Source organism: Rhamphochromis sp. 'chilingali', assembly GCF_963969265.1.
Source record: "Rhamphochromis sp. 'chilingali' genome assembly, chromosome: 3".
Lineage (NCBI taxonomy): Eukaryota > Metazoa > Chordata > Actinopteri > Cichliformes > Cichlidae > Rhamphochromis > Rhamphochromis sp. 'chilingali'.
Window position 1 is genome coordinate 28,873,934 of NC_137931.1, and position 25,926 is coordinate 28,899,859.

At 42.6% G+C, this 25,926-nt stretch overlaps 2 protein-coding genes across 2 annotated transcripts; one reads left to right on the top strand and one right to left on the bottom strand.

Moving 5' to 3' along the window:
* Positions 1-3,144: 3,144 nt before the first annotated feature.
* Positions 3,145-9,365, top strand: dph3 (diphthamide biosynthesis 3). Its single transcript, XM_080878026.1, has 3 exons — positions 3,145-3,333; positions 6,808-6,882; positions 7,381-9,365. The coding sequence occupies exons 1-3, from the start codon at positions 3,226-3,228 to the stop codon at positions 7,447-7,449; spliced, it is 252 nt and encodes an 83-aa protein (XP_080734152.1). The 5' UTR covers positions 3,145-3,225; the 3' UTR covers positions 7,450-9,365.
* Positions 9,366-9,640: 275 nt separating this feature from the next.
* Positions 9,641-18,455, bottom strand: LOC308393706 (uncharacterized protein; the record flags this gene model as incomplete). The annotated part of the gene is made up of 3 exons (XM_080877664.1): positions 9,641-9,889; positions 10,470-11,444; positions 18,426-18,455. 2 exons carry the CDS (start codon positions 18,453-18,455, stop codon positions 10,755-10,757), a joined length of 720 nt encoding a protein of 239 aa, XP_080733790.1. The 3' UTR covers positions 9,641-9,889; positions 10,470-10,754.
* Positions 18,456-25,926: the final 7,471 nt, after the last annotated feature.

Consider the following 25,926-nt stretch of genomic DNA (forward strand, 5'->3'; position numbering starts at 1 on the left):
TATTTTTTGTTTGTTTGTTTTTCCATCTGCTTACATTCATCCATTACTACAGCTTGCTGATCCTAGTTTCTGGAAGAAGCCCTTCCTGTGGAAAACCTAAATGTTACTTAGGCTGCCACTGCCCTGTCAATCACAGACTCTCAGATTCTGACTCTCTGTCTACTTTAACTATGTATGAAAGCTCTCAGCACAGAGAACAGTGCCACATGATTCACATACCAGTAGTACCAGCTTATTCTTGCCTGTTCCAGAAAGGAGTAATAGTGTCCACACTCTTAAGTGCTTGAGCTCGTAGCTAAACATGTGCAACATTTTGATCCAGATAGCTGAGATCAAGGCCCTGAAGATTACTTCTGTGAACTACCACAATTTAGTGGAGTTGCCACATGCATCCAAAGAATGAAAGTTAAAGTTGGTCATAAAACCTGTTTGAATGCACTTTACAACTGTAAGTATCAGACCTGACAAGTGTGGGCTCCACCAGGCACTAAAAGAAAAATCCTATTGTCCTGCTGATAAGACCACATCAGTGGTTGCAGCACTCAGTTAAAACTCTGCATTCTTCTGCTGAAGTAAATCATTAATAAATAGACAATGCAACCAACAGGAAATATAAAATTAAATAAATATCAGATAAAAAAAAAAGAAACCATAAACTTTGGCATTGGAAAGATGCCTGCAGCAGTTAAATGAACCTCTGAACGGCTTTGATGTTCATTATTATTTTATCGGTGGCTCCTGTTGAAGCACTGGAACTGGGTGTTTTCACACAGACTCCCAAAGCAACAGGATCTTTAAAACCTTTAACAAACTGGACTGTGACGACTCAGGAAACCTGATCTGCAGCTGCTCATCATCATGGACAGCTGGGTTTGGTGTGTTTTCACTCTGGGTAACAAAAACTGAGCTTCTCAATTTCTGACATTTATTATAACTATCAATATTTCGTAATAGTTGTTATGACTGATGGGGTAAGATAAGATAAGATAAGATAAGATAAGATAGAACTTTATTAATCCCTCGGGTGGGTTCCTCTGGGAAATTCGATTTCCAAAAAAGCACAGCACCGACAGAAGTTACAGAGTTACAGAATATTATATATATATACACACACACACACACACACACACACACACACACACACACACACACACACACACACACACACACACACACATATAAATACAGAGACAATATAAATAAAATATACGAAGGGGATAAATAGAATAAATAGGAATAAAAAATAAAAATACAAGTGAATTGCACATTTCAAGTATTGAGGTCTATTGCACTGTTGACTATTTACAAAAGTATTGCACAAAAGGTATTGCACAGTGAGGTGAAGAGGCACTACAGCTTAGTTGTTCCCCCCTCCTTTGTCCTCCTGTCTCCCCTCCCTCTCCCCTCCAGAGAGGAGTTAAACAGTCTGATGGCGTGTGGGACAAAGGAGTTTTTAAGTCTGTTAGTTCTTGTCTTGGGGAGAAGCAACCTGTCACTGAACAGACTCTTCTGGTTGTTAATGGCCGTGTGCAGAGGATGCCTGGCATTGTCCATAATGTCCATCAGTTTCTTTAATGTCCTTTTCTCTGCCACTGTCACCAGAGTGTCCAGCTTCATGCCGACCACAGAGCTAGCCCTCCTGATCAGTTTCTCCAGCCTGGATGAGTCCTTCTTTGCTGTGCTGCTCCCCCAGCACACAACAGCATAGAAAAGTACTCCAGCAACCACTGACTGGTAAAACATCCTCAGGAGCTTCCTGCAGATGTTAAAAGACCTCAGCCTCCTGAGGAAGTACAGTCGGCTTTGTGCTTTTTTATACAGGTGCTCTGTGTTGCATGACCAGTCCAGTTTATTGTCCACCCACAGCCCGAGGTACTTGTATTGTCATCATCCCACTGGGTTGGCCGGCAGGCAAGTTTGTGAACATTACAACTTGAGAAATATGTCACCTAGGATTTTCAAATTGATACAATAGGTGGATCTGGTGGCTGCCACACCTCTACTGAGCATGTGCAGAGAAAGTTTCAGGACTCAGCTTGTTTGTGATTGGAGGAAGTGAGAGCTTCCTGTGACCGTCAGGCTGTGGGCTGGGCCTTCGTTGTAATCAAAGGTGATTCTGAGGCCTTTGGGGGAAAATGTCATTTTAATAACTTTTCACTGATCCAAACATATAAAATATCTTCCTTTGTATTTAATTTTGCAACAGTTAGAAGATTTCAGTGATGATATGAGAGGTTTCATTTGTATTTGTTGGCTTTTATTTTCATTTTTTAATAAAGAAATCTTTATTGAAATTATTTTTGTCGACAGTGTTGCTACCTCGAGCCGTGTCACCAGAAAGTATGAAAACATTTTCATGAAATCATCTTCAGGTCATTTCAATCCATCATCACTGTCACGCTGCTCATTGTTCTGTTGATTTTCAGGTTGTGTGTTTGTTTTTCTCCTGCTCTGCTCCGTGTGCGTTTTTCTTTGTTTGTTGCGAATTACCATCAATGAAAACTGAGTTTGGACCCGCCATACAGCCTAGCCTCGACAATCTCAGCCTTGGTCTTAAATCACACTGAAATCATGTCAGCAGAGTTTCTGTTGGGCTCAAATTTAAACATTTTTGAAAGGTGAGCCTCACCAGCACATAAAACAGCAAATGCCACTGAAAAACAGTCTAAAGGTTTCGAGAATTTGCCCTTTAAAACTGATCCTCAACATCATCTAAATGTCTTTGTTTTCTTCTTCTTCTTCTTCTTCTTATTATTATTATTATTATCATTGCTATTGTTGTTATTATTGTTATTATTATTATTAAATGTGTGGTTGACTTGTATCTATTAATCCTTTACATGTGTATTTATTTAGTATTTATTATGAATATAAAGGTACAACGGTTGAAATTATATGAGCTGGGTTTTCTGATAAATTGGCTCCTTATAGTGGACATAAGTGGGAACTACAATCTACAGTCGTAGTTAAAAATGGCAAAAACACAAAAAATTTTCTAGCTCTTTAAAACTCAATATTGTCACTATAACTTATTCTATTGTTCTTTTACTGCTCTTATTTTTCACTTTTCCTTATTTTACATTGACCACGTTTGTGTTATTGTTTTGATAGTTGCGTCAGCGTTGAGTCAGAGGTTGTGTACGTCATCACACCGCGCTGCAGGCACGCTTTGCCGGTGCGGATCTGGTGCTGTTCTGTGTGGACTTTGCGTGTGTTTAGGGGAAAATGTCGGTGTTTCACGACGAAGTGGAGATCGAGGACTTTGAATACGACGAGGATACGGAGACGTATTACTTCCCGTGTCCCTGCGGAGACCGCTTCGCCATCACCAAAGTAAGTTCAGCTCACGGCTAACAGCTACAAACCAAACTTCAGTTTGAAATCTCCTGTTTTTACATCTTCATATAGTGGGTGATTTACACGGAGGACATAACAGAGTTTCCCACTCCCTTCATCATCGATACAGTCTTCTTCTGGATTCGGCAGGGATTTATTGATGGCACGTTGATATATGTCCGTTTTTTTTTTAAAAGAAGTATTTCAACCTTCCTTTCGGATTTGCCACAGAGGTGGGACGTAAAATCTCTCATTATTTGACTGAAGTTTGGTTTGGTGTTAAGATAAACTTTTATTAGTCCCACACGTGGGAAATGTGTTTGGTCACGACAAAAAAGTGGACAGTACAAAGTTAAGAGCAGCAAAAATTAAGAAAAACACAAGAATAGAAAATAATAAACCAGCACCATACTTTATTCTCAGCAGTGAAACTACGTCAGTGAACGGAACCAAACTCCATTTAAAAGTCTTCAAATTTAAGAGAGTAAAAACGTTCAAACAAATCAAAGCCTACTGAGTAATTATCAGTCATTTCTTGTGACATCATGAAACTTTGTTTTACATGGTTTAAGGTAGAAAAGACGGTATTTTAAGTAGTTTTTTTTCTGAAATAGTAGAAACTTGTAGCTGAAGTGAACTTTAGCTCTCTTAAATTCAGGAACAAGATGACAGTTCACCATATCAAGACTTCCTTCATGTTAGCAGGCTGAAGAAATCCTAAAACTGCAGTGAGTTGCAGCTTATTTGTGGGTCTCTGCCTTCAGTGACTAAGAGTTGGCTCTTCTGTGTTGAGATCTGACATTTGAAGGATATTTAATTTCTTTGCAGGTAGAATACACGGGTGTACAGGAGGGAAATTTAGACTTTTTCTAATGGAGTTTGGGTGTTTTTAGTGATATGTCATATACTGATGGAGATGATCTTCTTTTTCTTTTCTTTTTGAAACATTAAAACAAAGAAACATAGTTTGGAAGAAATGCATGTATGGATGCATCTGGCATACCTGAACACTCTAAAACTGAAACAGATACTCAGAATAAGCAAGAAGAAACTCAGACTTTATCAGTTTTGATAGTGTTTGCCTGCTCAGCACCATCCAAAGGTTCATCCAGGAAAGTCCGACTGCATGACGAGTTCTTTCTTTGTAATTCACGAAGCATCCCAAACTTGCGACTGCAGTCAGGTCTTGCAGTTTTTACACTGTCCCTACACTTTGTCTCTCTGAACTCTGTTCAATTCCTCAGACCTTGCGGCTTTGCTGCGGTGCTCTCAGGGGAGAGTTTATTCTTACAGGCAGCATTTGTGTTGGGTGGCCTGTGGTACTTTTAATCCTGCAATTGTTTGATCAGGTAATGCGTTTTCTCCAAAGGGTGGCTGGCCTTTCCCTCAGAGATGGGGTGAGAAGGCCAGTCAGTTTGAGGGTGTCAGGTAAAGATGTTACTCCTGCACATTAAAAGGAGGCAGCTGAGGTGTTAAGATCACGACCTACTGGGAGAACCCAGAACTACTGGAGATAGCTGAGAGAGGCCTGCTGCCCCCATGACCCAGCCCCAGAAAAGCGACAGAAAACGAATGGCAACATGTCGTAGATGGAGAAGAGTGACCGTACAATCTTGATGATTTCTTTTATGTGACAGGTGCACAGATTTCAGATCAGCCTGGCTACAGTGCTGAAGAGAAACCTAGGGTTGTTCTTATTTTCTTCAATCAGTGATGAATAGTAAGATGTTCTGGCTTTGCGGAGGGCTTTCTTATAAAGCAACAGGCTTTATAAAGGCTAAATGATGATCTTTTAAAATTGTGACATGCCATTTCCTTTCCAGCCTATGAGTTATCTGCTTTAGGCTACGTGTTTGAGAGTTATACCACAGAGTCAAGTACTTCGGGTTTGAGGCCTTATGTTTCACAGTAGCTACAGTATCCGGAGTCGTACATAGTGAGGAGGTAAAATTATTAACAATGGCCTGTATTTGTATAGCACTTTTCTAGTCCCTAAGGACCCCAAAGCACTTTACACAACCTGTCATCCACCCATTCACACACACATTCACACACTGGTGATGGTAAGCTACATTGTAGCCACAGCCACCCTGGGGTGCACTGACAGAGGCGAGGCTGCCGGATACTGGCGCCACCGGGCCCTCTGACCACCACCAGTAGGCAACGGGTGAAATGTCTTGCCACTTCGAGCTCTGTTGGAGTAGCATTCAGATAGCTGCTCTGCTCTGTGCTGGTACAGGGCATTGAAGATGATAACAGTGGGTGGATTATATTCTTAAACTTAGTTACAGCGCTTTCAGAAAGACATCTACTGTGATAAAGTCTACTCTCCACTGCTGTTTAATCAATTATTGTAAATGTAATCAGGAAATGATCAGACAGGAGAGGGTTTTCAGGAAACACTGTTAAATGTTCAGTTTCTATGCCATATGTTAAAACAAGGTCTAGAGTGTGATTAAAGTGGTGGGTGGGTTCTTTTACATTTTGAGAGAAGCCAATTGAGTCTAATAACAGATTAAATGCCATGTTGAGGCTGTCATTCTTAGCATCTACATGGATGTTAAAATCACCCACAATAATTATTTTATCTGAGCTGAGAACTAAATCAGATAAAAAGTCTGAGAAATCAGACAGAAACTCTGTGTAAGGCCCAGGTGGACGATATATGATAACAAGTAAGACTGGTTTCTGAGTTTCACAGCTGGGGTGGACAATGTTAAGCATCAGGCTTTCAAATGAATTAAGTCTGTCTTGGTCTTTCGTTGATTAATAGGCTGGTGTGAAAAATTGCTGCCACACCGCCCCCTCGGCCTGTGCTTCGAGGTTTCTGGTAGTTAGAATGACTCGGGGGTGTTGATTCATTTAAACTAACATAATCATCCTGCTACAACCAGGTTTCTGTAAGGCAGAGTAAATCGATTTGTTGATCAATTATTAAGTCATGTACTAACAGAGACTTGGAGGAGAGAGACCTAATATTTAATAATCCACATTTCACTGTTTTACTCTTTGGTTCAGATGTGGATACTGTACTGTTCCTTCTTTCTGATTTTTTTTTTTATGTTTAAGGTGTTTGTTGCTGGTTTCTTGTTTGTTTTTCATTTGTTTGGGAGCTGACACAGTCTCTATTGAGATGGGGTTTTTTGGAGGTAACAGGAGGAGAGAAGCTGCAGACTGCAACTTTTTATTAATACATTAATACATTTGGCCAGAATTCTCAAAATGACAGCTTCTCCATCCAAAGTGGGATGGATGTCATCTCTCCTAACAAGACCAGGTTTCCTTCAGAGAGTTTCCCAGTTATCTATGAAGCCCACATTGTTTTTTGGACACCACTCCGATAGCAATTTAAGGAGAACATGCGGCTAAACATGTCACTCGTGGACTGATTGGGGAAGAGAGAGGAATAAACCACAAAAACATTCAAACCTTGACAGAAACCTGAAGATTTTATTTGTTTTTATTTTGAAGGAGGACCTGGAGAACGGGGAGGAGGTGGCGACATGTCCAAGCTGCTCGCTCATCGTTAAAGTCATCTACGATAAGGTATCTGTGACTTCCTCTTATCAGTTCATCCATAAAGGGCTCAACGATCAGTTATTTAAAAAGTTTCTTGTAAAGTGACGAAAAGCAGCAAATTCTCACTTTAGAGAAGCTGGAAATCACTTTGTTTTATTATTTAAAGTACCTTCAGTGTTTATTTGATCTAAAATGTTTCCTGTGATAACACCAGAATTTCTCATTATTTGATCAGGACAGTTTTATATCGATCAGTTAAAACTTTCAAATTAAAAAAACATGATAGAAAAGAAAAGATGCAACGCAGCATCACAAAAACCTCTGAAAAGTACTTTTACATTACTTTTTTGTGTTGGGGACATTAAACCATCATGCTTTTATTCTGCAAATCATTGGTGAATTGTTCATGTAAATTATTGATTTTTTTTTTAAAAAAGTACAACTTTAAATTTAAGACAGATGGATAGTACGGGGCATCACTACCTGTCAATGAATGACAGGCTTTTTTGTATGTGTGTGTTTCAGGATCTTTTCCAGGTTGGAGAAATCATTGAAGCGCCGTCACACGCCAAACTGGAGGTCGTTCAATCCTGAACCCTCTCACCTTTGACCTCACAGAGACCCCAGTTTAACCATTTCCCGTCTCGACGCTGTGTCCAGGTGGTGCTGGGAAACGCCAGACTTTCACTGCCTCCTGTATTTCCTCCAGATGTATCTTGAATGAAATCACACTTGATCCAGATGAAATTTTTTTGAAGACGCAAGGTTGCGGCGTTCATGTGTTTGATGGACTTCCTGCGGATTATGTGGGAGGATGAGCGTGGAGCCGAGCCATTTGCTGTGAACAGATGAAGGTTGCGCTTTAAAAAAAACAAAGCGTTGGTTCCTGCCTCAACCTCGCCACTCTTAATGCACATTCAGTCTTTCACTTTAAAGCTCAGGAGAACGAAGGAAGCTTCATTTTAGGACTGGCAGGTTTCTTTAGAGCTTTTATTTTGTAGTTTTGAGATATTTTAATATATATTTATATAAAACCTCCACATACAGAGAACCCAGACACCCTCTATAGGACAAACTGTGTGATGACACAATTACTGAATCAGTAATGTTTCAATCGATCAGCTGACGTGTGCTGATTGGCTCCATGGCATCTCCGTGGGATTAATAAAGTTTTTACTTAAACTTTTTGTTTGTTTGTGGATAATATGACCTTTGAACACAGAATTAAAAAGTCTTTGTTAGCACAATAAAAGTTTCACTCTGCAGTCGATATCTCTGAAAACTTTCAGAGAAAAAGCATGTGTGCGTCTTCCATAAAGCCCCTCCCCCCTCCGTTAGGTGAGAGTTTGATTCAAAGCAACATTCAAATTTTCAAACTCCAGATTTTTTAATGATCATGAAAATTCTTTTCTTATTACATCTGTGATAGGATGGTCTGACTTTTTTTTTTTTAAAGACAATATAAAAGTAAATTAATATTAATTATATTGATATTTCAGTTATTGATTTCATCAATTTAATTTGATTTCAGTAAGCTTGGTGATTGTCGGTTAATGATTGAGGTGACTGGTTAGTAAAGATCGTGGTGGAAAGTGTGACTGCATGATCAGAGAGTCAAACATCTTCTCGTCTGGAGACTGAATTGCTCTTTTCATAGCAGGAAGCTGTTTCAGCATCAGTAGACACCGTTTTTACTCTTCACACCCTTTACAATCAAAATGCTTTTAGATAGTTGAATACAATACACAATCCAGCAGAGGGCAGCAACACCTAAGCGCTCTCTCTCCCTAACATGAGCAGAGGATAGAATAGAATAGAATTAGAATTCAACTTTATTGTCATTGCACATGCACAGGTACAGGGCAACGAAATGCAGTTTGCATCCATCCAGAAGTGCTTTAGTGATATAGATATATTACAATATATATTAGCAATAATATAGATATGTGAGTATATTACAGAAATGGGTCTATTATGGTATGTTATAATGTACACGGTATGAAGTATGTTGTGAATATTCTATAACTATAAGTATGTACAGGCTGTAGTGAGTACAAGCTATGTACAGGATATGAACAGGATATAAATATGAAAAACTATACAGAATATGAAATAAATAACTTTACAGAATCTGGGATATACAGCTATACAGAAATGGGAACTATGCAAGTTGTAAACAGTTGTAGGATTAAAGATTATCGAATGTACAGAATGATTATTTACACAGAGCTATACAGTAGTGCAGTTAAGATAAGTGAGGGTGTAGATAGTTTCTACAGAGGCTATATAAAGTGCTAGTGGTTGTGAGTGGTGGTTCAGTCCATGTTATTATTGTGTTTGAGGGTACAGTTGTCCATTGTGGGTGTGTGTATGTTCAGTCCATGAGTTTAACGTGGGTCAGATGTCAGGAGGCAGAGTTCAGGAGTCTGACAGCTGTGGGGAAGAAGCTGTTCCGGTACACAGCAAATCCAGCATGTCCAAATTAACACTGTCGGATTTGATTTCAACACTATTAAAGTGTCTATATGGGTCCACACCAGAGAGTGTTAATTTAACTCTTTTTGGAGAGTTGGTACGTTAACTCTGATTTAGTGTTAAACACCAAATCTGTCTGGAGTTGATAATTTAACACTTGGTGTTAAGAGTTTATATATTAACTCTCAAAGAGTATTTTAGTTTAACTATGTAAGAGTTATCTTCTAATTAATATTAAAAAGCAGGAATTTTACTGTTCTGAATTTCTAGAAATTTCTTTTGGAAATAAACATTTACTAAAAAGACGCAATGGTTTTTGAAAAACATTTATTCTGAACTGTGCACCACAATTTCAAAACATTTTCTGAAAGATGTAACAGTGTACATGTTCTCACTTTCATTAGAATTTTGTTTATCAAAAGGTCTGACATGGTAAATGCAAATAACAGCATCCTCATCACTTATTTCTTCAATACAATATGCATGTCCTTCATTCATCCCTTTGTGGAACTTCAACGCACTTCTGCTCTCCCCCATATTCCATCTTCACAAGCATATCCTGTGCGGAGATTGAATAAAAATTAGTTGACACTAATTAATGGCACAAATAATCCAGTAAACAATTGCAGCACAGTAAAAAGGAATCCTCTTTGAGCCATTACTTGTGTAAAGTATTTTCCCAAAAGACAAGGACACAGGCAACAGGTAATACTGAACTAAATGTAAAACCTCAACCTTTTTCATTTTTACCTAAACCGTGTGCACAAAACTCTGGAGGGATCTATGCTAACGTAGAATCCAGTCAGGACGTCAGCTACTGCTGTTTGCTCGGTTTTTTTTTTTTTTATGGGCGATCGTTTTCAGGCTTCAAGCAGCACCATTATACCAACATTTCACATTCTAGACATTGTTTTAGGTGTATTTGACCAAAGGTTTGACTGAAAATTCACATGCAAGCTTTTTTCAAGGCTGTGGTATTTGCCCACAAACAATACCTTTCAGCTAGCTAAAACAGAATATTATGCTATCAGCGAGCAACATGGCTAATGCCTTTCACACAGCTTTGCCTCAACTCCAAAGAGCCACAGAAGTAAAAGCTAATAGAAATAATTGAAACAATCTTTGAAAAAATGACTTACCAAGCATGGCAAACAACTCAAATATGTAGAGCAAAATGTTCTGAAACGGCTTCACTTCAGCTTCGATTGGAGCCGTGCTGGGGGCGGAGTCTGTGAATTTACTCTGTTGGTGTCATAGCCCCTGTAGGAGTTCAGAGTTAAGAGGTCAAGAGTTAATGTTTCCATTGTAACACCTCCAGATTTGACAGAGAAACACTCATTTTTAACACTCGATTTTAACTACTATCATTTTACACCTCAGAGTTACATTAAAAGAATGTGACTCTGTTTAGAGTAAAATTAACTCTACTTTTGCAAGAAGACTATTAACACCAAAACATTTAACACTTTTGAATTTGCTGTGTACCTGGTGGTCTTAGTCTGGAGGCTCCTGTGGCGCCTCCCAGAGGGCAGGAGGGTGAAGAGTCCATGTGATGGGTGACTGGGGTCTTTGATGATTTTCCCAGCCCTTTTCAGACACCGCTTCCTGTAGATGTCTTTTATGGCAGGAAGTGGTGCTCCGGCGATGCGCTGGGCAGTTTTCACGACCCTCTGCAACGCCTTCCGGTCCGAGGCAGAGCAGTTCCCGTACCAGACTGTTATACAGTTGGTCAGGATGCTCTCGATGGTGCAGCGATAGAAGTTCACCAGGATGTCTGAGGACAGGTGGTTCTTCCTCAGAGTCCTCAAGAAGAAGAGGCGCTGGTGAGCCTTCTTGACCAGCTTGGAGCAGTTGGTCGTCCAGGTGAGATCCTCGGAGATGTGGACTCCCAGGAACTTGAAGCTGCTCACACGCTCCACAGCCGTCCCCTTAATGTGGATGGGTGGATGTGGGTCAGCATTCCTCCTGTAGTCCACGATGAGCTCCTTGGTCTTCTCGGTGTTAAGCAGCAGGTTGTTTCTGTCGCACCACTCAGCCAGACGATCCACCTCCTCCCTGTAGGCGGCCTCATCGTTGTCACTGATGAGGCCAATCACCGTGGTGTCATCTGCAAACTTAATGATGGTGTTGGAACCATCAGCAGGTCTGCAGTCGTGGGTGAAGAGGGAGTAGAGGAAAGGGCTCATCACACAGCCTTGTGGTACACCGGTGTTCATTGTGATGGTAGATGAGCAGCGGTTATCCAGCCGGACATGTTGGGGGCGGTTGGTCAGGAAGTCCAGTAACCATTTGCAGATGAGGGAACTGATACCCAGGTCTGTCAGTTTCCTGATGAGTTGTGAGGGGTGGATTGTATTGAATGCTGAACTGAAGTCTATAAACAGCATTCTGGCGTAGGTGTTGTTGTTGTCCAGGTGTGAGAGGACAGAGTGCATTGCGATGGAGACTGCATCCTCTGTGCTCCTGTTCCGGCGGTATGCGAATTGGTGGGGGTCCAGGGTGGGGGGGAGACAGGATTTGAAGTGTGCTAGGACCAGTCGCTCTAAGCACTTAGTGATGATGGGGGTGAGTGCTACTGGGCGGTAATCATTGAGGCAAGATGGGTTGGAGTTTTTGGGTATCGGGACGATGGAGGTGGATTTGAAGCAGGCCGGTACCACAGCGTGGGCCAAGGACAGATTGAATATGTCTGTGAGCACTCCTGCAAGCTCCCCAGAACACGCTCTGAGAACACGCCCGGGGATGCCATCAGGGCCTGCAGCCTTGTGGACATTGTGGACATTGTGGATCCCTAACAACCAGCTGCTCCTAATACATCTAAGTGCTCTGTTTTATTTACATAACCCAGCATTCAGTGAAGTTCTCTGAAGGTTGTGATGCTCAAAACGAGTGTGTGAGACACTCAAACGTTTGTGTTGGAATTGCATCGAGGTTTCTGAGATAATCTCACAGCTATCTCCATCGGCACTCTAATCTGTAGTGAGAGTTGTTAACAAATAGGTCACCTGTAAAAATGGATGCAGGTTATTTCACATTTTTATTCTTGTCTCCAAAGTTTTCTTGGAAGTTTCTGGCTACATGAAATGCCAATACCAGCTCACACAGGTTAGAATGAGCATGAAATCATTTAATACAGCAAATAATATTTTCTGTTGAAAGTAACAAAAAGAAATAAGGGACAGGATTTAGAGCTGAACTTTTCTGCCCATTTTATTTTTTATTGACGTGTTTTTACAGCACAAGGCTATACTCTGTCTGCTGATATGAGTCAGCGTAGCTCACTCAGCAGCCTGTTTCTCTCTTGTCTAAAATCATAAAAGAGTAGGCCAACATTTGTTTAAGTGCACTTTGAATCTCCATGTTTAAATGGATAGCCTATACTGGTCTTCACAATCCACAGCAACGATAACAGCGAGACACTGGGTATTTTCTTTTATACATGTTCTGTCCTTGCTTCTAAGAAATAGAAGCGATAGTATTAAAAAAAATGAAATCAGTAATTTAAGGCCCAGTCTGAATTACTGTGGTCTGTCCGGCATGGGAATCCTGACGCCATATCTGCTGAGGAGTATGGGATGTCAAACGCTAGCAATTATTTTTGGAGTTACTGTATTAAACGCAAGAGGCTCAGACAGTTTGATGTATTTACTTTTTCTAACAGGAAACATGCCTACATTGTTCTGATATTTTATTTTTTGCAAATAAAGTTTTTTCTCTGACAGAATGCATAGTTTATTTTAACTATTATAAGTCAACCTACTTTTTTGCTTTTGAGAGTGTGATCGTCCTAAAAAAATTTCCAGTACTGGTTTATGTACCTTTTCACGGTAAAGAAAGGGGCTGGTTGACGGTGGATGACTTTTAGAAACTTTTATTTATATCTTTAAAATGATAATGTGTCACAGTTGGATCTTGGAGATGATGTAAATAATTGAGTGAAGATGAGGCTAAATGACTTTTAAGACTCTAAATAAGAAACCAGACATAATCTGTATTCAGGAAACTTGGCTAAAACCGACTTTAGATTTTGTAATCAGAGGATATAGTGGTGAACACAGAGGCAGAAGTGAGGTTCATGGAGGAGGTTGTGAAACTTTTTTTTTTTTATAGCAAAAGGAAAACAGAATATATAGTTGTTGAAGTTTGGAATAAGAACAGCATCAAAATTGTACATTTTTAAAACCCATGCAAAAGGCTTTCACCTGAATGAATGGAGAACCTTGATATCCATTTAAATAGAAAAGCATGTTGGTGTGGCGGTTTTAATGCACACAGTTCGTTATGGGGTACTAATAATGACCACAATGAAACAGTAATTCAAAAATTAATGGACAATGGAAATTTTATTTGTTTAAATGTTGGAAGGGATACAAGAGTTAACATGAAAACAGGTATGAAATCAGTAACTGATCACACAATCTGGCAGGTAGTTAAAGATAAAACACTAGGAATTGACCACTATCATATAATAACTGAAAAAATGTGGGTATTGAAAAGTCTGACGCAGGTGGTTTTCAGAAATGGTGTTTCGGTAGTGAAGATTGGGAAGCATTTAGGCTTCTTACAAACCAGGAATTGGATGAAATTAATTGGAATACGGAAGTTGATCATTTAAATTTCACTATGTTGTGATATTTTACAGGACAAGTATGGACAATGATAAGAAGAATGGGTGGGATTAAAACAGAATATGGGTATCCAGTCTTAGGTGATGGTGAAGTTACAGCAGTAAAAGATGAAGAAAAAGCAGATGTGACGGCTAAAACTTTCGTTAAAAGACATAGTTCAGATAATATTTATGTAGAATGAAAAAGAAAGGATAGTGTCAGAGAATAGAGAGTTATTAGAACATGAAGAGGATGTAAATCAGCGGTCCCCAACCCCCGGGCCTCGGACCGGTACCGGTCCGTGAGTCGTTTGGTACCGGGCCGCGAGAGTTGAGGCTCAGGTGTAAAATGTATAGTTTTCAGGGTTTTTTATCGGTTTTCAGCGTTATTTTGTTATCGTTTTTATCGGTTTTCCTTGGTCTTTTCACTTGTGTTATGAATAAATTTTCTTTTTTTCGGTACCGGTACTAGTTTTATTTTGTTGTATTTATCCGCGACACCTTAAAGGCCGGTCCATGAAAATATTGTCGGGCATAAACCGGTCCGTGGCACAAAAAAGGTTGGGGACCGCTGATGTACAGTAAATGATTTACTAAATGCACCTTTTTCAAAATCAGAGTTAAATCGAGACTTCAGAAATCAACACCAGGGAAAGATGACATCGGTTATATAATTATGAGTGATCTTAGTGAGTCATTTAAAGTCATATTATTGGAGCTTTACAATAAAGTTTGGGAAGATAGGAAATTACCACAAAGCTTGAAAGAAGCAATAATACTACCGATATGGAAGCCAGGCAAAGATGATACAAAACCAGAACATTATAGACCAATTGGTCTAACTTCCAATGTATGCAAAATAATGGAGAAAATAATTAATGAAAGACTGATGTACTATATAGAAAAAGGGTGTAATGAAAAAGGCAATGGTTTTATAAAATCCAAAGGAAAACTGGAGAAATGAGAAGGAGACAGGAGGAAGAAAAGAGAAGAAACAATCATTTTATGGCTCAGATTTGGGCACACTGGTCTAAACAGCACACAGTTCATTTTAAGGGAAATACTGTAATGAGAAATGTGAGCACTGTGGGGATGATGAGACAGTAGAGCATGTTATATTACACTGTCAGTATTAGAAAGAAAGAAGACAACTAATTCAAAACCTAAACCTCATCCTAAATTATGATCAAATCTGAATCGTAGGGGCTAAAGACTTTTTAAATGTGATAGACTCTTTCAGTCTCACCCAGCATGTATTGGATCCAACACATGTACAGAGCCATACGTTGGACCTTGTCTTCTGGATTACCAATTTCTAATTTGGAAATATGTGATGCGATTTTCTCTGACCATTGTGCTTAACATACTTTTATCCCACTGCCATTTTAAATCAATCCCAAACACGCTGTTATAGTGTTTTTAAACTATCGGCTATAGAACAGTTCTCCATTGCCTTTCAAAAATGGTCGGGTTCTTCCCTTGGCGACGACACCGAGCAGATCGAATCTAACTTTATTAGTAAATGCAAGGCTAGTCTTGATGAGATTGCCCCGTTTAAACTAGCGCGACCAACAACTAAATCTGACCCGCAGATAAACGAGACAACCCGATCAGCTAGATGACAGTGCAGGAAGGCTGAACGAAAAGGGGAAAAAGACAGGTTACGTTTAAGGTTATGTTTATTTTCTACTGCTGAGAGAGAGTCTATATAGATATCAGGACATTGTGAAAGCTGAAAAATCTAACTCGCAAACACTATTGAGAACAACTCTAATAAGCCCCGAACTCTCTTTTCAATTATTGATTTGGCCCTGAAAACCTCTCCCGCCTCTCATATGTATAGCTCTGCTGAAACTTGCAAGAGATTCTTGCAGTTCTTTATTAATAGGATAGAAATACTTCGACCCGTGCCTATTCTGTCCCTGTACGATGTCTTAACAACATATACCTGCTCTACTGCTTTTGACCCGTTTGAGCCTGTATGTTTTAACCAAGTGGAAGATCTTTGTAATAGTATAAAGATATCATCCTGCCCCACAGATGGAGTCCCAACACATTTTCTAAAAAAGATTATTAAGGTTGTCGACTCCGAAATGGTAACTATTTTTAATAGTAGTCTTAGCTCTGGAGTGGTACCAACTGGTTTCAAACATGCTGTAGTACAGCCAGTAAACTTTAAAAACCTAACCTTGACTCCTCTGTTCGTGCTCATTTCAGACCTATTTCCAAGCTTCCGTTTCTGTCAAAAGTTTTGGAAAGAATTGTATTTGAGCAGTTACAATCCTTTCTAAATAGTCATAATATTCTAGAGAAATTCCAGTGGGGCTTCAAATCCTACCACAGTACAGAAACTGCTAAAAATTCTTAATGATATTTTATTAATCACCGATTCAGGTGAGTCAGCTGTGCTTCTGCTTTTAGACTTAAGTGCAGCCTTTGATACCATCGACCACAGCATTATGATCAGACTATTGGAGCAATGTGGTATCAAAGGTATCGTCATGGTCGGCTGTGTGGCAGGCAGGCAGGAGTGGTGGACCCAAAATGCAGGATTCTCAGGACACGAGGTTTAAACAGAAAATGCAGCTTTATTGCTGGAGCAGAACATCAAGATAAAATAAAACTCACAAAAGCAAACAAAACTCTAAACAGAGATGCAGGAGGACTGGAAATCCTAAACACGCAGCAAGTGAGGGTGAACAGACGTTAACGACGCGACGCTGACACAAAGACACACTGGGCTTAAATACACTGAGGGAGTCATCAAGGAATTAGAGACAGAAGGGGGACACAGCTGGGAGAAATAAGACCTAACGAGACAGGGGAGAGGTAAAACTGAACACACTGACATAAGACATGAACTTTCAGAATAAAACAGGAAACTTAACAGACACAGAGAACCAGACAGGACACTGAACTTGACAGGCAGACTCATGAGCAGACACAATAACACCATGGACAGACAGAGGGAACACAGAGAAGTGGGAGCAGGCAGGCAAGGAACAGAAACCTAACAAATGGCAAAAATCACAACAGAATACACATTTGGAATGAACAAAAGCATAAGGAAACACAAAACACTGAGTCCTCAGACTCAGGACCATGACAGGTATCCCTTTTGGAATGGCTTAGGTCCTACCTCTCCGAGAGGACTTTTTCTGTGAGCCTTGATGATTTTACTTCCTCCACAGCTCCATTTACCTGTGGTGTCCCGTAGGGTTCCGTATTAGGCCCAATTCTCTTTTCAATCTATATGCTACCCTTAGGCCTAATTTTTAAGAAGCATAACATCTGTTTTCACTCTTATGCTGACGACACCCAGATCTATTTTCGGCTTAATAGAAACACCTCAAAATTCAAATTCAAATTTTATTTGTCACGTACACAGTCATACACAGTACGATATGCAGTGAAATGCTTAGACAACTGCTCGTAACCTAAAGGGAAAAAAAAGAAAAAAAAAAGGAAAAGGCTATGAATAAGATAGGAAATAAATATGAAAAATTAAAAAGGGTAAATTTAACTAGGAAGGAATAAAATATAAATTAAGGTTAAAAATGAAATAACTGTACAACACAAATTAGAATGAAGGGTAAATTTAACTGGGAAAGAATAAGATAAAATATATAAATTAAAGTTGGAAAATAAAATAACTGTACAACAAAATACACAATACACAGTATAGAACTATATAAGAATGTATGAAGAAATATAAATAAATAAATATATACACAATAACAGCAGCTGTACAAGTATTAACTGGAAACGAAGAATATAGTGACCAGTGTTGTGCAATCCACATTATGTCTTGTGCAGTGCAAATATGCTTAAAGTGATTTAAGTGATGAAGTGAAAACAATGTCCAGAATGTCCAGTGTGTGTGTAAGAACTATATGTGTGGGTCAGTACTGTGTGGTGGTGTGATTGAGAGACCGTATCGCCTGCGGGAAGAAACTCCTCCTCAGTCTCTCTGTGTTGGTCTTCAGGGAGCGGAATCGCTTTCCTGACCTCAACAGAGAGAACAGTCTGTTGTTGGGATGGCTGAGGTCCTTCACGATCTTCCATACCTCCACTCCCATGGAATCATTATTCAAATGCCTCGACGAAGTTAAAACCTGGATGGTCTCAAATTTTCTTACCTTTAATGAGGACAACACTAAAATAATTATTTCTGGACCAAGCTATAACTCTAATGCCCCAGATTTAGATTTATGTAACTTAGCATCTGTTGTTAAAACACATGTAAAAAACCTGGGGGTTTTCTTGAATAACAAACTCACATTTAAGAAACAAGTTAGTTTAATTCTTCAGCAGTCTGTTTTTAAACTAAGGCTCCTATCTAAGGTGATTGTTTTTATCCCTTAAAAACTTGGAACGAGCAATCCATGTGTTCATCCTTTCGCAACTGGACTACTGTAATTGGCTATATGTTGGTGTCAGTCAGTCCAGTCTGGCACGGCTCCAACTTGTACAAAACACTGCAGCCCACCTTTTGACCCGTGTGAAGAGACACCGACATCTTACCCCGGTGCTTGCCTCTCTTCATTGGCTTCCAGTGCGTTTTAGAATTAATATTAAAATCTTACTTTTGACTTACAAAGTGCTAAATGGCCAGCACCAGACTATTTGTTTGACCTTTTGCAGCTTTATACGCCCTCTAGAGCTCTTCGATCAAGTGATCATTTGCGCCTTACCTTACACAAGTCTAGAATGGTTCATAGATGGGGATCGGGCATTTGCGGTTGTGGCACTGAAAATGTGGAATTTACCTCTCATATTAGAAAGCCCCCAACTGTCACTCTTTTTAAATCCCATCTTAAAACATGTTTTTTCTCTTTGGCTTTCTATACTGCATGAGAGTTACCTTTTTTTTTTTCTCGAATTTTCTTATTTGCTTATTGATGTTAATTTTATTGTTTATTTATTATGTTGTAAAGCACTTTGGTCAACTCTTCTTATTAAATGTGCTTTATAAATAAATGAATAAATACATTAAATAGAATTAATGTATTTATTACCACGATAAGGTATTGAATCGCTACCTTATCGTGGTGGAGGGGTTTGTGTGTCACAGGGATCCCAGGGGCTATGTTGTCTGGGGGCTTTTGCCCCCTGGTAGGGTCTCCCATGGCAAATTGGCCCTGGGTGAGGGACCAGACAAAGAGCGATTCATAAGACCCTTATGAAAAGGAAACCGAGGGAACAGTTTACCCTGCCCGGGATAGGGTTACCGGGGCCTCGCCCTGGAGCCAGGCCCGGGGAGGGTGCCCGAGGGCGAGCGTCTGGTGGCCGGGCCTTAGTCCATGGGGCCCGGCCGGGCACAGCCCGAAGAGGAGACATGGGCCCATCCTCCCGCAGGCCCACCACCCGCAGGAGGCGCCATAGGGGTCGGGTGCATTGTGTGCCGGGTGGCGGCCAGGAGCGGAGGCCCTGGCGGACTGACCCCCGGCTGCCAAGACTGGCAATAGGGACATGGAATGTCACCTCTCTGGTGGGGAAGGAGCCTGAGTTAGTGCGTGAGGTTGAGAGGTACCGGCTAGATATAGTCGGGCTCACCTCTACACATGGCTTGGGCTCTGGAACCAGTCTCCTGGAGAGGGGCTGGACTCTGTCTCAGTCTGGAGTTGCCCTTGGTGAGAGGCGGCGGGCTGGGGTGGGTATCCTAATATCCCCTCGGCTTGCTGCCGGTACGTTGGGGTTTTTCCTGGTAGACGAGAGGGTTTGTTCCCTGCGCCTTAGGGTCGGGGAACGGGTCCTGACTGTCATCTGCGCTTATGCGCCGAGTGGCAGTTCAGAGTACCCAGCCTTCTTAGAGTCCCTGGGGGGGGGGGGGGGGTGCTGGAGGGTGCTCCACCTGGAGACTCTGTTGTCCTGCTGGGAGACTTCAATGCTCACGTGGGTAACGACAGCGAGACCTGGAGGGGCGTGATTGGGAGGAACGGCCTCCCTGATCTGAACCCGAGCGGTGCTCTGTTATTGGACTTCTGTGCTAATCACAGTTTGGCCATAACGAACACCCTGTTCGAACATAAGAGTGTCCATAAGTGCACGTGGCACCAGGACGCTCTAGGCCGTAGGTCGATGATCGATTTTGTAATCGTATCAGCAGACCTGCGACCATATGTTCTGGACACTCGGGTAAAGAGAGGGGCTGAGCTGTCAACTGATCACCACCTGGTGGTGAGTTGGATCAGGTGGCGGGGGAAGACGCTGGACAGACCTGGTGCACCTAAACGCGTAGTGAGGGTGTGCTGGGAACGTCTAGCAGAGGCCCCAGTCCGCGAGATCTTCAACGCACACCTCCGGCAGAGCTTCAACAGCATTCCGAGGGAGACTGGGGACATTGAGTCCGAATGGACCATGTTCAGCGTCTCCATTGCCGAAGCTGCTGCATTGAGCTGCGGCCGCAAGGTGGTTGGTGCCTGCCGTGGTGGTAATCCCCGAACCAAATGGTGGACACCAGAGGTGAAGGGAGCCACTAGGCTGAAGAAGGAGTCCTATCGGGCTTGGTTAGCCTGTGGGACTCCGGAGGCAGCCGACAGGTATCGACAGGCCAAGCGGAATGCGGCTCGGGCAGTGGCTGAAGCAAAAACTCGGGTGTGGAAGGAGTTCGGAGAGGCCATGGAAAAAGACTTTCGGACTGCCTCGAAGAGATTCTGGCAAACCGTCAGACGTCTCAGGAGGGGAAAGCGGTGCTCTACCTGCACTGTGTATAGTGCTGGCGGAGCGCTGCTGACGTCGACTGAGAAAATTGTCAGGCGGTGGAAGGAATACTTCGAGGACCTCCTTAATCCCACTGACACGTCTTCCGAGGAAGAAGCAGAGTCTGGGGATGAGGGGAATGACCCGCCAATTTCCGGGGGCGAGGTCACTGAGGCAGTTAAACAACTCCTTGGTGGCAGAGCCCCTGGTGTTGATGAGATCCGCCCCGAGTTCCTGAAGGCTCTGGACGTTGTAGGGCTGTCCTGGTTGACACGCCTCTGCAATGTTGCGTGGAGATCAGGGGCAGTACCTGTGGACTGGCAGACCAGGGTGGTGGTCCCCATCTTTAAGAAAGGGGACCGGAGGGTGTGTTCCAACTACAGGGGGATCACACTCCTCAGCCTCCCTGGGAAAGTCTATGCCAGGGTGCTGGAAAGGAGAGTTCGTCCGTTAGTCGAACCTCGGATACAGGAGGAACAATGCGGTTTTCGTCCTGGTCGCGGAACACTGGACCAGCTCTTTATCCTCTCCAGGATACTTGAGGGTGCATGGGAGTTTGCCCAACCAGTCTACATGTGTTTTGTGGACTTGGAGAAGGCATTCGACCGTGTCCCTCGGGGTGTCCTGTGGGAGGTGTTGCGGGAATATGGGGTGTCTGGCCCATTGCTACGGGCCATTCGATCCCTATACAACCGTTGCAAGAGCTTGGTTCGCATTGCCGGCAATAAGTCGGACTCGTTCCCGGTGGGTGATGGGCTCCGCCAGGGCTGCCCTTTGTCTCCGGTTCTGTTCATAATTTTTATGGACAGGATTTCTAGGCGCAGCCAAGTGGCGGAGGGCTTTCGCTTTGGTGGCCTCAGAATCTCATCTCTGATTTTTGCAGATGATGTGGTTCTGTTGGCTTCATCGGGTGAGGGCCTCCAGCTCGCACTGGAACGGTTCGCAGCCGAGTGTGAAGCAGCGGGAATGAGGATCAGCACCTCCAAATCTGAGGCCATGGTTCTCAGCCGGAAAAGGGTGGAGTGCCCACTTCGGGTCGGGGATGAGTTCCCACCCCAAGTGGAGGAGTTCAAGTATCTCGGGGTCTTGTTCGCGAGTGATGGGAGAAGGGAGCCGGAGATCGACAGACGGATTGGGGCTGCAGCTGCAGTAATGCGGACGCTGCACCGGTCCGTCGTGGTGAAGAGGGAGCTGAGTGTAAAAGCGAAGCTCTCAATTTACCGGTCGATCTACGTCCCTACCCTCACCTTGGTATTCCCCCGGATAAGCTGGAGGAGGTGGCTGGGGAGAGGGAGGTCTGGGCCTCTTTGCTTAGGCTGCTGCCCCCGCGACCCGGCCCCGGACAAAGCGGATGAGGATGGATGGATGGATGGAGTAAACTTTTAAGGAGTAAAAGTTATCAGGCACTATTTAGTTTTCTTAGGCAAACATATTTTTATGATAGACGGAAGTGTTATTTTCCGTGGAGATGGCACAGAGTGCAGTTGTTTGGCTGTGGTAAGTATTTGCCTTTGTTTTGTTAAACACTGGTGAACAGGGATTTTATGTGGTTACATATAGAGATTGACAGACCACGTGACTTTCGTGCATTGCATGCCGGGAACTAGTGGCAAAACAATCCAAGTACTGCATCAAATGCAAGCATTTGCAGCACCGCAAAACGTTCATTCTTCGGTTCCAATAAATTCTTGCTTTTTCTTTGCCCCCCAAAAAGGAATGTACAAAACGAAGGAGAACAATGCCGATCCGTACAAAGACAGACTTGATGAAAAGTCAAAGAAAAGATACGAGGAAAAAAATCAAACCAGTTAAAGGGTTAGACCTTTACGAGCACACAGAGGGACAAAATACGTTAGTGCTGCCCAATTTTCACCACGCTCATATTTATAATTATACGCTTCTTGGAGTGAGTGCATACACTCGTGAAGTTTAGTAACTTCAGGTCACTGCAACAAGCCCCAGTTTACCGACGGATGGGTACAGGACCTTGAAATGCACCGTGTAGAACGAAAGACCATCGTACATATCATACGTTTACCAGTCTCACAAATCGTCTTCATAAATACACATTCGTTAAACGTTTATTAATAGGACCTTTGAGCTCAACGGTAATTAATTAGTAGTGGAAATAATTTCTGGTATGCATTACAGAAATGTAGCAGTGACAATAATATTGTCTGCTGTAATCGTACTGGGCAATTGGTGATACAAAAAAACTGTTTTACCCTGTGAATAAAAGTATATGTTTTTGTAAATGTACCATGGTAATAACAGAAGCGAAACACAATATTGTGTCAGGACAATTTACTATTTATGCACAATAAACAAAGGAGCATAGCGCGACAATTTCTGTTCAGCGCCAGACTTGCTTGTACCCTATATCACCAATTATGTTATGAAAAATGACGTATTAACTACAACAAAAGACTGACCTTTGTGGAAATGCTTGGAGCAGACTAACCTGTGAGCTGGAGTGTCCTGAGACGTTATATTTTGTCTTCGAATGGCTGCAATCCAGGCCACCCGTCGCCTCTTTGTTACTTCGGAAACATGGCTCGAACAATTTCTCTTCAACGACGTAATCCAATAACAACCGATCTGTTTACCCGTCGGCTTTCCGTGGCTGTCATGCGACCGGCTATTGCAGTTAATAATACAACAGCTTCTTGCCATTTTTTGTGTTTCTTTTTATCGCTGTATAACTGATTTCAATTGAAAGCCTGCGTGCGCTAGTACCTCTTGCCACGAGTTCCCAGAATTCTTTGCAGTTTTACCCCTGAATGACGTCACATTTTCAATCTCTATAGGGCTTTGGAGTGCATTGTGGGATCGCGGCGCCATGTCAGAAGGCCACAAATCAAAACAAACACACTTTGTTAGAAGCGGGACTGCCAGAACCTTGCTTAAAATCAACGCAAAAGACAAAGGGCTGTATCGCGACCGATTGCGCCCAGACGCCAAGAGATGGTACTTGGAAAAAAATAGCGTGCATCGGTAATGTGGACCTGTATGAAATAAGGCAGTGGAGTGGAAACCCAGACAGCCTACCACCGTTGTCCTATCCCGATATCTTCGCTTACCCTGTCTGTGGAGTCAGCGCATACACGGCGAATCATTTTCGGAATTATAAATTCCTGGAGACACATCTAGTTCACAAACGGTTGGGTACAAGATTTGGCCGTTTTTAAGCCTCCACGTTGTGAGTACGTTGACCATATGACCAAGATACAGCCAGGTTGCCAGCTGTGCGTTGCCATGTAAATAGTTTGCATTTCATGTCTATGTACTTGCTAAGTACAGGTGAACAGATCTTGAATAAAAAAAATAAACATACTTTTCTGTTTCATATTTCATATGCTGGTTTGCCTGCAATAATGCCAAATAATAAGCTACTCCGTCAACATGACGTGATTCGATAGCATCACACATTACGATGTTTTATCTAATTATCTATGACCTCAGCGCATTCTAAATACACTAAAAGCCTATTAAGAGAGATATGAATTTATTTAGAACTCACCGGAACGAAAATGCTGCGAGCAAACCAACAAAAAATTGGGGATGGCAGAGAACTCGATATCCGCTCATCTGACCGCTGCAATCCAAGCCTGACATCTTTGTTTAGTAATATCGGATACATGAAATCCCTCCCGTTGCCTCCAGGAGGGGAAACGATTAAAAGTGAGCCCATTTTAGAGCTTCTTGCCTTCCCTATCGTGTGATCTAACGTTGCAACTGACAACACAGCACGTACGAACCATAGTTGACGCTTCCATGTACTTTCTTTGGCCTACTGTCACGATCACACTCCCCAAGCGTACTCTACGAACCGGGTCTAGGTACCCTTGCCCCTGGAGGGGGGAACTGTACACAGACCCAGGTGGTGTTACCCTTTTCCCTGCGGTGGGGAGAGGCAGACCGCCCCGACTCCGTAGCAGCAGGGAGGCCCCGCACTCCAGACCGCAGTCGGACGGCCAACTCCTCCTAGCCCCCCCGCTCCAGCAGGCCGCAGAGAATGGGGGTGAGAGAAGACTCCAAACCTCCCTCCACCCGCTCATTGTAGTGTTGATGCATGTGTGTTCTAAGGTGCAATTAAAACCCAGGAGGGCATGGAGCTACCTGCCAGAGAGCAGCAGGTAAGCGCATAGTCCCTCCTGCTAGCCCTCAATGTCTACGTGTATTTAAAATTGAGAGGTGGGCAACGACGCCAGGGGTGAGGTGTACACCCTGATGGTAATCAGAATCAGAAAGGGTTTTATTGCCAAATGTTGAGCAGGTTTACAACATTAGGAAATTGCTGCGGTGCTTCAGTGCAAACATACTGTCATAAATTGCGCTTAAATAGACATGAAAAAATAAAAGTAAGAATAAGAATTAAAAGTGCTACGTAGAAAGATATATGCATGAGATATACATGAGATATATACATGAGAATAAGAATTAAAAGTGCTACGTAGTAAGATACATACATGAGTGCAGGTGGTGATCAGTGCCAAAACATGGAATGATGCAGTGAACACAGCGTAGGGTCATGTGTTAGTGGTGGGAACAGTCATACGGTTATTGTTCATGTGTCCAACAGCAGAGGGGAAGAAACTGTTCTTATGGCGAGAGGTTCTGGTGCGAATGGACAGGAGCCTCCTGCCTGAGGGGAGCAGGTCAAACAGACTGTGTCCAGGGTGAGAAGGGTCAGCTGTGATCCGAGCTGCACGCCGCAGTGTCCTGGAGGTGTACAGGTCCTGCAGAGATGGGAGTCTACAGCCAATCACCTTCTCAGCAGAGCGCACAACACACTGTAGTCTCTGTTTGTCCCTGATAGTGGCTCCAGCGTACCACTCGATGATTGCGGTGTAGAATTGCATCATCGTCCGTGTTGGCAGGTTGAATTTCTTCAGCTGCCTCAGGAAGTACATCCTCTGCTGGGCTTTCTTGATGACGGAGGTGATGGTGGGCTCCCACTTCAGGTCCTGAGTGATGGTGGTACCCAGGAAGCGGAATGAGTCCACAGAGGTGATGGGGGTGTCAGTCAGGATGATGGGGGGGAGTGGGGCTGTGTGCTTCCTGAAGTCCACAATAATCTCCACTGTCTTCTGGGCATTCAGCACCAGGTTGTTGTGGCTGCACCAAGACACCAGACGTTCAACCTCCCTCCTGTAGGCAGACTCATCCCCGTCCAAGATGAGCCCAATAACGGTGGTGTCATCTGCAAACTTGATTAGCTTGACAGACTGGTGGGTGGAGGTGCAGCAGTTGGTGTACAGGGAGAAGAGCAGAGGAGAAAGAACACA